The sequence below is a fragment of the Hyaena hyaena genome, unplaced genomic scaffold (genome assembly GCF_003009895.1).
Source record: "Hyaena hyaena isolate Hyena2069 unplaced genomic scaffold, ASM300989v1 scaffold_506, whole genome shotgun sequence".
Lineage (NCBI taxonomy): Eukaryota > Metazoa > Chordata > Mammalia > Carnivora > Hyaenidae > Hyaena > Hyaena hyaena.
In genome coordinates, this window is record NW_024081138.1 from 953,449 (window position 1) to 971,209 (window position 17,761).

The following is a 17,761-nucleotide window of genomic DNA, read 5'->3' on the forward strand; positions in this document are numbered from 1 at the left end:
TGTAGAATGGACTGGTAATAAACACAACTAACATCTTTCAGATGTTTCCAATGTGCCAGACACTGTATTGAGTATTTTGTGTCTTATCTAATTCCCCCAACAGCTCCCTAAACTATAGATGGTTACCTTTAATTAGAGATGAAAATACCAAAGCACAGAAAACTTAAATAACATACCCAAGGTACCCAATTAGGGAATGTTGCCAAGCTGATCTAGGAACCTAGCAGTATCTGTCTCTAAAATTCTTAAATTCCAATTCTCAAATCCCTTTTAAGAAACACCTATCAGGAAGGTTCTCAAATTCCTCATGTGTCTAAAACCCTAGCATAGAGTTGACAGACTACAGCCAAATCCAGATAACCCATCCATTTACATATTGTCAATGGCTGCTTTTGTGCTACATCCGGCAGGGTTTAGTGACAGCAGAGACTGTATGGCCTGCAAAGCCTGAAATATTGACTCTGGCCCTTCACAGAGAAAGTCTGTTCATCCTGCTCTAGAACTTTGAAAATTTAGAGCACCCTCTAACTGTACAGCACTTCACAATGTACAAAGCACTGTGGTGTACATTGTCCCATGTAATCCTCATTCGGCAGGGGCATTTGTGCATTGGCATTCATGCATTACAAAGGAGGAAGGTAAAGCACAGAGAGTTTAAGTAACTTGCCTAATCAGGACGGCAGGGGGCAGAAACACATATCCAAGTCCTGACTCCCAATTGCGTACTCTTTCCGAGAAGAGTCCTGACTTACCGCCAGGGAAGGGCTTGGACACCAGAAAGGAGTGTAGATACTGAAAGCCAGTCACACTGTCTTCCTGATCCCAGTATCATTCCAGGTACAATCGTATCATCAGAGTCATCAAGTGCTAAAAATATCCAATTTGTAATAAATTTGAAAGTAAAGTTTATGCCTTAAAGGGAGGGCATGATGATCATAGAAAAGACATTTTAAAAGACCTATGACACATTTATACACATTTTTATATTACCAGATATGAAATTTTAACCTACCCAATTAGAATGATATGAAAAATAACCTAAGATGAGCAATTACCATATTTCTCTTACTGTTTGATGAAATCAGTCTCAAAAACTACTCTAGCTGTAACGGACCCAAAATTTGCACACAAATAAAAATGCAATTATACCTTCCTTACACTCAATATTCACTAAATAAGTGGTTAGTTTTAACAAGAGTTACTGTAACTAAGAAGAACATTAGTAAAATAATACTCACGTAACAATATAACTTAACAATTTCTTTCAAAGAAAGAATAGGTATTCCCTCCTAGTCTGCAAATTCAAGCTCCCTCTAAATACCAATGATGATTCTTGAAACAATAGGGTTTAGTTTTAGGGATACGTCTGCAATTCACAATATGAGGGCTCTTCCTTTTTATTTGAGATATATCCTGAAACATAGGTTGAGATTTAAATTTAGACATACAAATGGATATGGAGGCACCCTGAAATCACTGCACAAGAAGGGGAAAAAAAAAATCTCTCTTACCAATTGAGTGACTGCTATGTGTTAGGCCCCTTTACTTATTTTATTTCCCGCAATGCTCACAATGAGCTATGAGGTACTTTCCCTACCCGTCTTACAGATAAGGAATCTGAGGTTCAAGGCTGATGTTGTTATTATTTTAGAGGGAGAGAGAGAGCAAGTGCAAGCAGTGGAGGGACAGAGAGAGGGAGAGAGAGTCTTCAGCAGGATCCATGCCCAGTGCAGAGCCAGACACAGGGCTTGATCTCACTACCATGAAATCATAACCTGAGCCAAAATCGAGTCAGAGGTGTAACTGACTGAGCCACCCAGTCACCTTCAAGGTTATTACTAATTTGCAGAGGTCACACAGCTGGAATTCAAGCCAGATAACCTTCAAAATCCACTCGCCCACTGCCCATATAGATTCCCAGTAACACCAAGATCATTGGCCAATATCTCACAAATATTCATTATAAGAATTTTTCCTTTTTCTTTATTGGTTGACTGATACTTTGTAATTCCACCCACACTATAATATTTTAATAAGGAAATGTTATCCATGGGCTTTAATTTCTCCTTTTAAGGAAAAAAAAAGAATTGAAGAGCCTGGATTTTAGTGAACTTTTTAAGCAAGTCTGCAACAAATACACGTAGAGATAAAACTTACTTTATGATTCAGCTAATCGTCCTAATCAAAATCAAAATTACAGTTTACAGCACAGCTTTATATAAACCTAATTAATCTTAGACCATACCCACCATAATCAGTCACTGAGGGTCCTTATTATAATAAGTCAAAGAGAAAAATAAACCATTATTTGAGGCTATAAATCAACTGGCTTTCTAGTAATTGACCTATGTCCTGTATTAAAGAATGTCACTTTAAACAAATAGGTTCTGCCAATTGATTTATCAAAGTTCTATTTTACCTGTTGGCAAGAGCAGATTCTCACAGCCTTAGAGAAAAGGACCTTGCCTTACACATCTGTGTGTCTCCTGATACCTCAAACGCAGAGTTTGGCACAGAGTCGGCATGCAGTGACTCCTAGTAAATATGCTGCTTGTTCAACAACTTTTCAAGGCAATGCATATATTTTCAAAGTTCATCCATGGCACAGGCTCAAGGGCACCAGAAATGTGAGGCCATACCAGGTATACTACTGTGCAGACCAGGAGGGGAACTAGCTGGCCCTGGGGAGAATAGCAGATTTATGTTTTAACAAAAGCCACAGCTCACTGCAGGTACTAATTTAGTTCCATTCCCTAGCATTTAAACATTTAACTAAACACGGACAGAAACAAAAACTGCCACTAATAGACACTATGAAACTTTCTTTCGTTTTGCCTTATTCCATATTGCGGTACAGTCTCTTTCTCTGTCCTGCGGACAGGTACTGCCAGCAGCACGTTCCTGCTTAATTTTGCCATCCAGTAAAATGATAAGAATAATTTTGTGGAAAGTGGCACTGTGGCTTCCTTCTCTTCTGTTTGTAAACACAGGCTGGTTTTCTAGACAGAGAGAGAAGAAGGTTGCTTCTGCTTTTTTTCACATCTCTAATTTTAATATACTTTTAAAAATTTTTGTTTATAGAAAAACAGACACAGAGGAAATAAGTTAGGAGATGATTATTCACATTGTAAAGGGATTCTCCAGAGGGTTGCATTAAATACTGACCTCTCCTAAAGCAGTGAGTGAATTGAGGATTTGACTTAAAAGCAGCTTTTCAAAAATACATGTGCATAAAGTGAGGTACACCTGTATATTCAACCTAACTCTGCTCCAAGGACAATCTACCGTCTTTTTTGCACTCATAGGACAGAGAACAAACAGTACTTGTTAATGAACAGTCCATGGATTATTGGACCACCCTCCTCACCGTTTTTCAGAGACGAGGCTTTGGGGAATCCAACCAACAGAGAAAGACCCACTTGTGGCCACAGTCCTTTCTGCAACTATTCCGCAACAAGGCTCTTTCTGAAACTGGGGACTTGCTGCACATTCACCCAGTGAAATGTGAATCAAGGAGCAGTGTGTGTGTTTGGATTCAGCACAAGCCACATATATGGCCTGTGACAGACAAGGAAAGTCAGAACAACTGACTCAAAGGCTTCTGGTAGCTAAGCTATTGCTTCACCTCTGTCCTGGTTACAAGGTGAGTAAGGGCTCCTTTCACTGCTGAACACTGATGCCCACCTACGGCAGACAGAGCCCAACTGCTAGCTGTGCAAATAAAACCCCAGGAGAACCAGGGAGCCTTCCTACCCAGTCTTTCCGCTGAACAGTATTAACTGGTAAATCACCTTTCCCCCGTAGAGTAACAATGGGTGTTTGGAAAACTCGGTCCCATGATTCAACAGTCAAGAAGGTGCGCAGCTGAGGATCAAAGAGCTGACGATCGGACCTCCGGACCTCCCTGGGTTACACCTCGGCTTCACCGCTCAAACCAGCGAGCCAAGTTGCGGATGCTCTTGGGCCGGTCCCCAGCGCTCTGCACAGCCTCGCAGGCCCGGCACCAGGGCTCGTCCCAGAAGGAGGTGATGTGCACGGCGTAGCTCCTGCGCCAGTGGAAGTAGCGACGGTAGACCGCTGGGTTTCGGTCGAGGAAGAGCAGGTAGGCAGCCAGGGAGGAGGCACTAGGGAAGTCGTCTACGTGGATGAAGGCACCGCGGGGCAGGAAGCGCTCGTAATTGGCGCGGTCGGGGCCCAGCACCACGGGCACGGCCCCGGCCAGCAACGCGTTGCGCCAGAGCTTCTCGGTGATGTAATCCAGGTGCTGCGAGTTCTCGAAGGCCAGGTAGAACTTGTAGCGGGCCACTGTGTGCAGGAGACCGATGTCGGGCACCCGCCGGCCAGGCCCGCTCCTGCCGAACACGTCCACCGACACGTGCTGGCTCAGCTGGTGGTAGTAGCGGACCCGGGCCTGGCGCTCATCCCAGTTGCTCACCACCCAGGCCACCAGCCCCCGTTTCCGGGCCAGCGGCGGGGCCAGGCCTAGCGGCTGGTCGCTGGCATGGGTCCTGGGGTAGAGGTACCCGTAAGGCACGAAGACGTCCGAGTCGGCCCGGTACGAAAGGGTCCAGTTGAAGAGGTTCCCCGCCAGGCTCCGCAAGCCCGGGGAGTGGGAGGGCGACTCGAAGTTCATCCACACCCAGCGCTGGCCCGGGGGCCTGCGGCCCGGCGTGGCCAGGGCTTCGGCGGCCGCCGCCTCGTCGTCCAACACCCGCAGCTCCAGCTCGTCTGCCCCGCGACCCGGGGCGCCCCAGGGCGGGGGCCAGTCGCGGGGGTCCTTCACGAGGTCACGGTGGTGGAAAAGCACCGCCTGCGCCTCCCCGTAGGCCGCCCGGTCGGTGAGCAGGCGGCAGCCGCTGATGTTGAAGCGCAGCCAGCAGTCCGGGGGCGGCCTCGCGCCGCTGTCGCGCCCCGCGAAGGGTTCCCACCACAGCAGCACGCCCACCGGCCGCGGCGGGGCGGAGGACGCCCAGGGCAGCGGCGGCAGCTGCCGCCAGCAGGAGAAGGCGGCCAGGGCGGTGCACAGCAGGCCGGCGGCCGCCAGCGCGGAGGCCCTCGGCAGACGTCCCCGGCGCCGCCCGAAGCGCCGGCCGGCCGCCCGGCCCCACGGCGCCCCCATGGCGCGGGCAGGCGCGTCCGCCGCCGCTCGCCGCGCGTCCGCAGGCGTGGAGCAGCGGCGCCCGCTCTCATGCTGCCGCCGCGGCTCCAGCCGTCGTTGCCGCTCGCCGCCGGCCCTGGAGCGGGAGAGGGCGGTCCCGGAGTCCCCAGGCTCGCGGCCCGGGCACTCCTCCCGAAGGGTCCCCGCGGGGCGCGCCGCCAGGGCGAGGTGAGCGGGCCGGGCCGCCCGGCCGGGCGCCGCCCCGTCCCTCCCCTCCACCGCGCCCCCGGCCCGACCCGCACGGCGCGCCCCGGGCGTTTCCTGCCGCGCCTCCGCCCGTCCCCGCCCCGTCCTGGGCCGCCCGGGCGCCTCACCCCCTCCTCCGGACCCCGCCTCGGGGGTCCCGGCCCTTTCCGCGCGCCCAGAGCCCTGGCCGTGAGCCCGGGCCTGCCCGCGCCGCCCTCCCAGCGGCGCCTCGGCGTTCAGTCGCGGCGGCCTGCACCTTCGCCTTCCCGGAGCGGCAGGACGCGGCTCATCGCCGGGCGCGTGCAGAGGGCGCCGGGGCAGGCGCGGGCTCGCGGGGAAGGCGGGCTGGGGGTGCCGAGCCCCCGGGCGTCGCGACGGAAGATCAAGTCCGCTTCCTTCCTCACCGCCAGCCGGAGCCAGCGACGCCTGCCGGAGGGAGGGAGCGCGAGAGGCCGCGGAAACGTGCGGGCTGAGGCGCGGCCGCCGCGGCGGTGCCCGTGACCTCGTGACCCGCCGGGACAGGCCAGTGGCGCGACCCACAGGGCTTGCGCGTTTGTGAGACCAAGTTCTCAGGGTGGATAGTTAACTAAACCCTTCTGCCACAAGAGCGTTGCCTCGGCCTTCCTCCGCAGCAGAGGATCCGAAGGATGAAAGGTTTTCTAAGCAATTTGAAACATTCTTTTCTCTCACTCCACGCCTAACTACTCCTCACTGCCCGCCCAGAACATTCTTGGTACAAGGGCGAGGAGAACTCCCAGCCCAAAGATAAACATACAGCCCTTTCGGCCTTTATGTTCAAAGAACTTGCTGCTTGTACTCATGAAGATAATGCAAAGCACTCTGGACTGTAAAATGACACCCAACACAAATATTATAGCATCCGGGTTTGCGCTATAAAAGATGAGTATCTCACAGCCACTTCCACTGTATCCGTGATTCAACAATCCAGGCCTCTGTTTCTACAGTCACGTGAGCAACATTTTTATTCCTACAGATTGAATTTGAATTTCTAGGTTTAGGCCTTCATTTATGTCAGCCCAGTGCCGTACTAAGTTATGGATGTTAGAGGAGAAATGGATTTGCTGGGAATGGGGCCAGCCTGTCAGGTATGTTTGATATTATGCATACGGGGGGCGGGGGGGACCCTTGGATCTGCCATTAGGATTTACTGGGAAGAATTTTTCCATTGAAAATCAAGTAAAGAGGGGGCACCTGGGTGGCTCAGTCGGTTGAGCATCACACTCTTGATTTCCACCCAGGTCGTGATCTCCCAGTTTGTGGAACTGAGCCCACCCCCTTGGGTTCTGTGCTGACAACGTGGAGCCTGCTTGGGATTCTTCCTCTTCCTCTCTCCCTCTCTGCCCATCCCTACACCCTCTCTTCTCAAAATAAATATTTGAAAACAAGTGAAGATTGTAAAAGCTTCTATAAAGATGGTTTCATATGGCACTGCCTCCTGAACCCACAGGGACAATTTGGTAGCTGGACAGCATTAGACGTTCTGGCTATACCCATCAAACTAGTGGCACTTTCTCCTACACACTAAAACCTGTTATACTGTTGTTCTTTTATTTTTTTTTAATTTCATAGAATAATTTTTAAGCTACTTAAGCAACTTGTCATTGAAATTAAGAATTTCAGTTCCACTGTTATTTTTAATTCTAAAAAAAAAGCTATACATGCCCAAATAACTTTTCTCAGCCAAGTGAAGGAAAGGATATATTGGATTTTCTTTTTATGAGTTCTAAAACCTGTATGCTTATGCACACTCCCCTCCCACTTGAAGTAAAGACGTCACAGATAGAGGCTAATGTTGTATCCAGCACATGGTAGGTAAGCATTTGGTAAATGTTAGCCTTCTTGCTTGCTTCCTTCCCCCCCTCCCAATTTTCCTGTAAGTCCTTTGAACATTCCAATTAAACCAGCTTTTTATTGGCAGAATGGCTCATATCTCATGAATATCAATTTCCATTGTATCTACTTACCTTGGTAGGGTGAGGGGTCACAAACTCCTACTTTAGTCTTCTCTTCATGGGGGAAGGGATACCAGGTAGGAGGGTGTAGGTCAATCAATGGAAACCAATCATGACTGCTCTACAAACAACTGATTGAAGATCATACTCATTGATTTATTCCCTGAGCAACGGTTCTCATTTTAGAGGAATGGAAAGGAGGATAGGTGTTAAGGGACAGTAACAAAGCCAGGTGTTCTCATTTATTTATTTAACCAGTTGGGAACCTGGAATGAAAAGTACTATTTCTAGGGGCACCTGAGTGTCTCAGTTGGTTAAGCATCCGACTTCCGCTCAGGTCATGATCTTGCAGTTTGTGAGTTTGAGCCCCGCCTTGGGCTCTGTGCTGACAGCTCAGAGCCTGAAGCCTGTCAGATTTTGTGTCTCCTCTCTGCTCATCCCCTGCTCACATTCTGTCTTTCTCTTTCTCTCTCAAAAATAAATAAACAGTTTTAAAAATTACAGAAAAAAGAAAAATACTATTTCTACCTTCAAGAATCTGAAACAGTGCAGAGAAGGAAACATAGAAGGCTTTGAGAAGGTGATTCCTGGAATAATTAAGAATAATTAAAATTGGGAAGAGGGCTGAGATGTTAGTCTAAACAGAAGGAGCAGTGTAGCAACAGCCAAAAAGTGAGGATGAAATCACTAGGTAGGTTAGAACTCACTGGGGTTTTAGTTTGGTTAAGGAGATGGAGTTTTATCCTGAAGATAGTCCTCGAATGGTTTTAACAAAGCAAGTGATCAATATAATGAGTATTTTTAAAAGCTCTTTTGCCAGGGTGTCTGGGTGGCTCAGTTAAGGTTAAGCACCCAACCCTTGATCTCAGCTCTTGATCTCAAGGTTGTGAGTTCAAGCCACATATTGGGCTACAAGCCTACTTAAAAAACAAAACCAAAGACTCATTTGTGAGGGGAGGTGAGTATATGGAAGTTGACATGAGATAGGCTTCTGGTGTGCTGACCATGCTCATTGACAGAGGCACTGGTTAATTGAGTGTGTTTGTTGAGTAAATTCATTAAGCTACAGACTTACACATGTGCTTTTGTGTATGTCTGTTATACTTCAGCAAAATGTTTCTAAGAAAAAAAGTCATTCTTTCATCAGTAAGAGATGAATTGGGAATTAAGGACCAGGATAAGAACACAAGTATCTAATCCAGTTGGAAAGCTATTGCTATGATTCAGATATGAAACAAAATGCCTGAACTGAGACAGTAGATATGAGAATGCAATTAAGTTACAATTAAAGGAGAATCGATTCAGAGATAGTTAGGAGGCCAGGCCCTTTCTCCAGGAAGCCTTCCTGGGCCCCCATGTGCACAAATCCAGGGTAGGTTACATTACCCTCCTGTGTGCTCCCATATAGTCATCATTCAGAATATCATGGGGCAGAGATCGTATTTCATTCACAACTCCGTTCCCTAGCACAGAACCAGGCATCTAGTAGTTTTCGTCATCTCATTGAATACTTGTTGGATAAATGAAGGCTCTTAGTGTATTGCTGAAATAATCTGTTGGTAAGTTGATCCCTACTAGAAAGTGTGTAAGTATCAGAAAAAACTAGCTATGTGAATGATTTGCTGTGACATTAAGCAGTCCCTTAAGCTTTCAGGTGTAAATGCTACACATGAATTAGAACCCTGATGACCAGCATCGGAAACTCCATCAAATTAGGCTGACTCATTGGCCCAACCTGCACCAAATGCTCATTCTTGAAACTGTCACTGTGGTCAGGAGCTGTGGATTTTCTTCAGATCTTCTTGTTGAGCTACAGTGTAGGTTTACCTAAACCTGGTGGACGGACAGTGACGCGAGGGGAGTTCCCCAAAGGGAAAAATGCGGTTATCTGAAAAGGAGGAGTTAGTGGGTGGCCCCAAACAACCTGTGTACTAGCCCACAGGAAGCATTTGTTATTCTAAATCCTAAAATTGTTACTCTAAAATTCTTAGAATTTTAAGATTTCTGTGATTCTCTTTAATTTGGTAACAATAAACCAAGTATTTCTTGTGTACATAAGGGCCTCTCCGTTCCCAAGGAGTGCTGCACAGAAAGAACTGGCTTGCAAGTTGCAAGTATGAAGACAACACGGTCAGGTGTAAAGAAGGGCTTTAGGACCCTGGGGATTGCTAATGCAGTGTAGAAGAAAGGTCCATAATTCAAGGCCCATTTTATCAAGCCAAGTGAATTATCAGCTCACAGTGTGTCCAAGGATTATCTATTCAGTTCCAAAATCTGATATAGGACAGAATTCTCTGAGACCAAGGACAAAGACAGCTCTGGCTGCTAAAAGTCTATAACTCATTCTTTGCTCTTCCTTGGGAAAATGGTACATTTGAAGCCTGCCCTGGTGCTCTTCTCCGGAGACATCTGGTATTTCCTAGGAATCCCCCAAATACATTCTGACTGCCTTAGACCTTTCCACCGGCAGGCACCAAGCTGTCAGCTGGGCTCCATGAGGCTACCTTCAGATGGGTTCTTATTTCTGGTTGGATTTAAGATTTCTGTGACTCAAAATTGGCCTGCTAAGTATACTTTCCATTTTTTTCTTTGAAAAGAGAAAAGGGCAATCCAGAGCCCTCCCCGTATTATGTACTTACAAGGAAGTGAGGAGCAGTCCATGAGCAGGTATGCCTGGAAAGGCTAACACTGATGCAAATAGGTAAAGATTGTTTTCGTCGCCAGGCACAATTCTTTAAGTGTACATAGTTGGGCAGTTGAGTGTGGAGATGATTGTTAGTTAAAAATTGCTATGAATTGTGTAAATTCAACAACAATCCCCAGTGTATTGTTTGCTGCCTTATGAAATCATTGGTAGAAAAACAAACCTAACACCAATTTATAAGGTCTTTTCTTTTTACCCAAGTGCAAAATTTTACTTCCCCTGAAAGATGTTGTATGAAAGGACAGTAAAAGAACTTACTACATTTACTTTAGGATATCACTCCTATGTACTCACGTTCCTCTCGCGCGCTTACTTGACTGAAAAGTAATACAAGAATTTTGGATGTTCAGAAAATGTACATGGTGAAAGTTTAATTAATGTTAGAAATATTTATATGATTCTTTAAATATCTGCAGGATTTCTGACTGCTTTTGTTCTTGTTAAACTACTTCCTCCTAAAATAGACATTATTTGCCGTCACATGTAAACATTATGGAATACAAGACTTAAGCAAAAGAAAATAAGGGGTGCCTGAGTGGTTAAGCGTCTGACTCTTGATTTCAGCTCAGGTCATGCTCTCACCTTTGTGAGATCAAGTCCTGCATCAGGCTCTGCAGTGACAAAATGGAGCCTGCTTGGGATTCTTTCTGTCCTCCTTTCTGCCCCTCCCCCTCTCAAAAAATACTTTAAAAAAAGAAAGTTATTTTGACATTGAAATAAACATATTAGCATCACACAGTGCAATGCCTGGCAACATGAGGTGTTTCATAAATATTTGTTAAATAAATAAATAAATGAATGAACACCAGTCCTAATTTTACATTTCAGGAGACACGAAACAATTTCATTTCTGCACTCATGAAGATTATGCAAAAGGCTTTGGACTCTAAGAGTGCCTGTTTGGCTCAGTTGGTGGAGCAAGTGACTCTTGATCTCATGGGTGTGAGTTTGAGCCCCACATTAGGTATAGAGATTACTTAAGAATAAAAATCTTTAAAAAAAAATAGGACTCTAAAATAATTACTAAGAAAATAATACAGCAGAAGGGTAGGGTAAATCTTGTTAAGTATCAACTGGCCTCCCCAAATCCCCTCCAGGTTCACCAGTGCACTGTCCTTCTACCCCAATCCCAAGGCTCACTTGACTCAAGTGAGTTAGGACAAATCCTACACAGTCACAGAAACTCAAATATATCGAAACTGGGGTTCACTGTGGTACCTGCCCCACATTAGTACTTATGTGTGTGGCTACACTAAAGGCAACCAGATCCTAACTCGGGACCTGACCTTAATTCTGTGAGGCACCACCACTCTCTGCAGATGGAGGAAGGGATCCTGACTACCTGTCCCCCACCCCTTGTCTTTACCCTACTTCTCACACAGCCCCAGGGCAACTTCATGAAGGAAAATGGAAAGAAGATGCATTTTTTTCCTAGAAATCAGGTAATTCTGCCTTGACCAGTAAATTTCCCTCAAGTAGCCAATCAGAAGAGAACAGTAGTCAGACTGGGCTCCATCACACTCGTTCCTGTGATTCTACCTCTTAAAAGGGGTTGAGGCACTAGCAATATTAAGAAATACTTGGTGGGTGAAGTGAACAAAATTAGTGACGCACAAATGATTTAGGAAAGGCATGGAAAATGGAAGGGTACGTCTAGATTGTTCAAATGGCAAGGGAAGAAAAATTCCTGAAGAGGTAAGACAGCCACATATTTATGATTCCAGGTCAAGCTTACTGGGGCCAAATAAACCACAGCCCAGACATCTTACACGCATAAGGTTGAGCGCACATTAATAATGCCGGTTGTAATAGGATTATTTTCAACTCTGAAAAGACGCTTTGGTCTGTACTCACCTTCAGTTACATTTAGTGCAATTCAATGACCATTTGTCTTGGGAGAAAGATAAAGACAGGTGAATAAACACTGCCCTAACTATCTAACTGCAAGGCAAGTACTTCTGTGTTGGCAGCACCACGGGGCTCAATGAAATAAGGAAACTTCTTTCTCAAGTGAGCTCACTGTGCAAAGACTTCATTTCCTGGATCATCCAAGCAGGGAAACAGCAGCAACTCTTAAAGTCAGAGAGGAGAAATCAGATGTGAACAAAAGTGGTAGATGCTGTCTTACCTCCTGTTCACAGGGTCCACCACTGAACAGCTGTTTTGCCTCCCAGCTCCCTTGAAGCTATCCTGGCCCCTTTCCCAGTCCATACTTTGAGAAAGAATGATGGAGATTGTTGCCTGATGATTTCGATATGACAGGATTTGCTGTGTACCTTTGAAATATGAAGTACTTCAGTTTTTCTTGACTTTGATATATTTTAGCATGGCACCTTTGTCATCATCAGCTTGTAGAGCTATTGCTGTTGTGGTTTTTTTTTTTTCCTAAAGAGTTTTCCAAACAACACAGGACTGAGAATGGTCTACACTGACACCTGCCACACTACAGTAGAGGCAGACCTTGTTTGGGCTTAGAAACCTACAAAAGCTGTAACTTCATGAGATAACATTTTTTGAAGGCCAATTATGTGCCAGGCTCATGAGGTATATCTGAATAGATAGACACATGTTTCTGCCCTGGTAAGACATGCCAGCTATTACACTCAATCCACCCTGTTGAACTATAGCTTTAGAGTAATTCCAGACCTAAAGAGTCCAAAGACTGACATCAGAACCCGGGATATGTTAGATGTTCAGTAACCCTACTCATGTGACTCTAGAAGCAATACTTTGTCGATTGCATTGTCACTTTGTCCCTTGTCACCTCTGCACTGATCAAGGGTCACTGTCAGAGTAGAGGTTCTTTCAGGCCACCTTTGCACCTTTCTCATCTCCACTTACAACTAGTTAGGCAAAGTTCATCAGTTTGCCAAGGAAGTTTTTCAAGTGAAAGGGAAGCAAGTTTCCCCTGGGGGAAGAGGCTAGACGTAAGTCTCTCTACCCAGTAGATTCTACTCTCTCTCTCTCAGTAACAGAGATGTGGATTTTAAACCAGAGTCAAACAGGTTAGCCCACACACATGTGCTACAAACAAGCACTAAAATTAAGACAGATAAAACTAAAGGTGGTTTTATTAGTAAGGATTCTGTTAATTGTAGTTATAGTGACCTATTGGAGGCAGGTTTCAACCAGAAAAAAAAAAAAAAAGGCTGGATGGGGGGCAAAATGTATTATCATATGAGAAATGAGTCTCACAGAAACCCACTTTTAAAATTTTTTAACACTATTTTTAAAATGTTTATTTATTTTTGAAAGAGAGAGAGCAGATGAGGGTCAAAGAGAGAGGAAGGCAGAGAATCCTAAGCAGGCTCATGCTGTCAGTGCAGAGGCTGACTTGACACTCAATCCCAAGAACCCTGAGATCATGATCTGAGCTGAAATCAAGAGTCAGACACTTAACTGACTGCGCCACCCTGGTGCCCTGAATCTCAAGTTTAAATCTTTGGCAGCAAGAATCCACCTGGGCCACTTTGGGCTTTGTCTACCTGGTGAATTTAGCCGTGCTAGAGAACAGAGTCCAGAGCAGTGGTGGTCAGTGGATTAGTGGGGGCAGGAAGTCAGGGATGTGGAGGTGGACTGTTCTCAGAGGAAGGAACAACCAAACAGTTCTGGAGATGTATCTAACTCCTGTGATTGTTTTGTTTTTCAATAAATAAAAATGACCAAGGAAGGTCTTCCTCAGCCTTTAAGTTATTTCTTTGAATAAATGCTTCCTTATATCTAAAGTTAATCCTTGAAAACAACATATTATGAAATACTTTAAACATATAAAAAAGTAGAAAAAAATAGGGTGATGAATTACAAATTCCTCTCAAGATGCAACAGTTAAGATTGCCTACGTATGCTTCTTTTAACCCCTGTTCTTTTATTTCTGATATATTTTTAAATTTTATTTACTTAGTTTGAGATAGAGTGCATGCAGCATGTGCAAACAGGGAAGAGACAGAGAGAATCCCAAGCAGATTCCACACTGTCAGCACAGAGCCAGACGTGGGGCTGGATCTCAACAACTATGTGATGCTCAACTGAGCCACCCAGGTACTCCTTACTTTCTACTTCTAATCTTTTTTCTTTCCTTTTTTTTTTTTTTTCATTAACATACAATGCAGTATTGGTTTCATGAGTAGAATTCAGTGATTCTTCACTTCCACCCACTGCTCATTATAACAAGTGCCCTCCTTGGGACCCATCACCCATCAGCCCATTTCCCACCCATCTCCTTCCATCAACTCATAGTTTATTCTCTGTCATTAAGAGTCTCTTGTGGCTGGTTCCCCTCTCTTCTCCCCCCTTACTATATGTTCATCTGTTTTGTTAAATTCCACATATGAGTTGGTTTTGTGTTGTTAATTTTAGCCATCCTGACAGATGTGAAGTGGTAGTATCTCATCATGATTTTTATTTGCTCATCACTCTGATGATGAGTGATATTGGGCACCTTTTCATGTATCTGTAGCCATCTGGATGTCTTCTTTAGAAAACTGTCTATGTCTCCTGCCCATTTCTTAATTGGGTTATTTTTTTTTTTTGAGTGTTGAATTTGATAAGTTCTTTACAGATTTTAGATACTATCAGAAATTTCATTTACAAATATCTTCTCCCATTCCTTAGGCTGTGTTTTAGTTTTGTTGATTGTTTCCTTCCGGGTGCAGAAGCTTTTATCTTGGTGAGGTCCCAATAGTTCATTTTTGTTTTGTTTCCCTTGCCTTCAGCAATGTGTCTGGTAAGAAGTTGCTGCAGCCAAGGTCAAAGAGGTTGCTGCCTTCATTCTCCTTTAGGAGAACCATTTCAAATTTATTTTTGTGTATGGAGTAAGAAAATGGTCCAGTTTCATTTTTCTGCATGTTGCCATCCAGTTTTCCCCACACCATTTATTGAAGAGACTATCTTTTTTCCATTGCATATTATTTCCTTCTTCATCAAAGATTAGTTGACCATATTGTTGTATCATATTGTTGCTTTATCAAAGATTACTTGACCATATTTTGACAGATCAATATTCTGTTCCATTGATCTATGTGTCTGTTTTTGTACCAGTACCACACTCTCTGGATGATTACAGCTTTGTTGTATAGCTTGAAGTCCAGAATCATGTTTTGTTTTTCTTTTTCAGTATTGCTTTGTCTATTTGGGGTCTTTTGTGGTTCCATACAAATTTGAGGATTGTTTTAGCTCTGCAAATCTACTTCTAATCTTATCATCTATGTGCTCACAGATACTTTTGCCATGAGTATTTGGCCAAATTAGAAATTGTGGTGCAAACCCTATGACACCAAGTTACCCTTCAGCAACTTCTTCAGCCTGAACTGAAAAAATTCAAGGACTCTTAGGCTGGGAGCATATAAAATGGAAACTAAAAGTAGCAAGCTTCAAACAACTCTAAAAAAATTTTATTTTGTTTTATTTGACCTTAGAAGGAATGCTTCTAGCATATTTTATTGAATTTTTAAAATGGCTATTGATTTAAGATGGCTATAGATTTCTATCACTTTAAAGAAGTATCCTTGTAATTCTGGTTCTCAAAAAGTTTTTACTAAAAATGCTTATTGAATTAAAAAGCAGCTGTAGCATATTGTAATTTTTAAAACCATCCCCTATCTTTAGCATTTAGATGGTTTCAGTTATCCACTATTATACATAATGCTGGCATCAAAAACCCTGTCCACGAATCCAATGGGAGGATGTACTACGGGGCAATGGAGAGCAGAATTTAGCTACGAAAGGAACCAGGAGCCCAAAATAGAATAAGTATAGAAACCTTAGCTAGGAAACAGAACCATGAGATCAGTCCTTGGTGGTGGGAGCGGCTGGTCAGGAGGTGGGAGACTGATGCTGAGCACCCAGCCCAGGCAGTGAGGTTGAGAATGAACAAGGGGAGCTTGTTCATTGGGCAGGAATAGAGTGGAGGTAAGGCAGGAAATCCCTGACAGCGAGTTTGTAAAGCCACACTGGGACTTCAAGTGCAAACAGGACATCATTTGTAACAGATGAATAAGTCAGTACTTGCCACTCACTTCACTTTTTGTCTGGTATCCTAACATACGTGCAAAAAGGTGATGGGAAGAATTTTTAGAAGGTTAAGATTTGTGATTTGTAAGAATAGAGAATGTTTTCCCCAACCCCTGGTAGTTTTGGGGGATTATGTTTCTTGACTGATTTAAAATGTAATCTCTCCAATTTTAGCAACTGGCCCACAGCACCATTTTTGAAGCAGCCAGCGATGGAGAGTTCCGTAAACATGGTGGTGGCGGGAATTGGCTTACATGTAGGATCTCTTCTAGTGTGCATTTACTAAATGGAAATTTTTATATCAAATCTGGAAAAGTTTGGATCTTAAGAGATTATTGACTGTTTCACTGTACAAATATTTTTAAGTAGGGAAGGGACATACCCAGTCAACAAATCTTTGTTGACTTGACTTGATTTATTACAGTAAAACTGAGAGATGAACTGGAGAACTGAGAACTAGAAGAAGTTTTAAGATGAGTTTAGCCTAAAAAAAAAAAAAAAAAAAGATGAGTTTAGCCTAGAAAAGAAAGAGAATGAAAGAAATGTAACGAGAATACTATGAAAAAGAATTTTTTAATGGGATAGGAATAAGAATTATGGCGTGTATAAAATGAAAGACTGAAAAACCCAAATGTCCATCAAATAGTGATAAATGCAAAATTTTACTACATATAATTTTTAACTGTAATTATTATTTAAAGTTATATAATGGATAGGGACACCTCAGTTGCTCAGTTGGTTGAGCATCTGACTCTTGATTTCGACTTGGGTTGTGGTCTCAGACTCAGAGAATCAATGCTGAGCATGGAGACTGCTTGAGATTCTCTCTCTCTTTCCCTCTGTCCCTCTCCCCCACTAGTGCTTGCTCTCTCTGTAAAATAAAAATAAAATAGGGGTGCCTGGGTGGCCCAGTCTATTAAGTATCCAACTCTTGGTTTCAACTCAGGTCATAAGATCAAGCCACACTTTGGGCTCCATGCTGAATGAAGCCCGCTTGGGATTTTCAATCTTTCTCTGTCTCACTCCCCACCCCCTCTCTCTGCCCCTCCCCACCTCTCAAAATAAATAAATAAGCTTTAAAAATTAGATGAATGGTGGGGTGCCTGAGTGGCTCTGTCAGTTAAGTATCTGACTTCAGTTCAGGTCATGGTATTGCAGTTTATGAGTTTGAGCCCCACATGGGGCTTCTCTGGTGTCAAGTGGAGCCAGCTTCAGATCCTCTGTCCGTCTTTCTCTCTGCTTCCCTCTCTCTCTCAAAAATAATAAACATTTAAAAAGCAGATGAGTGGATAAAGAAGTTGTGGTACACATACACAACAAAATATGACTCGGTCATATAAAAGAATCAGATCTTGTCATTGCAACAACATGAATGAATCCAGTGGGTATTGTGCTTAGTAAGATAAGTCAGAGAAAGACAAATACAGTGTGATTTTACTTATATGTGGAATCTAAAAAACAAACAAAGCAAAACCAAACCGGTAAATATAGAGAACAAATCGGTGGTTGCCAGAGGGGAGAAAAGTGGAAGGATGGGCAAAATGGGAAGGGGATTGAGAGACCCAGAACTGAATAAGTTCTGAGAGGAAAGCTATAGCATAGAAAATACAGTCAATGGTATTGTAATACTACTGAATGGTGACAGATGATAACTATACTTGTGAAAAGTATAGCACAATGTATAGAATTGTTGACTCACTGTGTCATACACCTGAAACGAATGTAACATTG

At 44.0% G+C, this 17,761-nt stretch overlaps 1 protein-coding gene across 1 annotated transcript; it reads right to left on the minus strand.

The window, feature by feature from the left end:
* Positions 1 to 2,141: 2,141 nt before the first annotated feature.
* Positions 2,142 to 12,232, minus strand: FUT4 (fucosyltransferase 4). The gene is made up of 2 exons (XM_039254993.1): positions 12,150 to 12,232; positions 2,142 to 5,888 (listed from the first exon to the last, which is right to left on the minus strand). Exons 1-2 carry the CDS (start codon positions 12,230 to 12,232, stop codon positions 3,923 to 3,925), a joined length of 2,049 nt encoding a protein of 682 aa, XP_039110924.1. The 3' UTR covers positions 2,142 to 3,922.
* Between the last annotated feature and the right edge of the window lie 5,529 nt (positions 12,233 to 17,761).

Bases quoted from the DNA above. Each gene is read 5' to 3' on its own strand.
- FUT4 (XM_039254993.1), bottom strand. From the start codon at position 12,232: ATGGACTGGGAAAGGGGCCAGGATAGCTTCAAGGGAGCTGGGAGGCAA. The intron at 5,889-12,149 runs GTAAGACAGCAT...CAAACGCGCAAG, and splicing joins GTGGACCCTGTGAACAGGAG to CCCTGTGGGTCGCGCCACTG.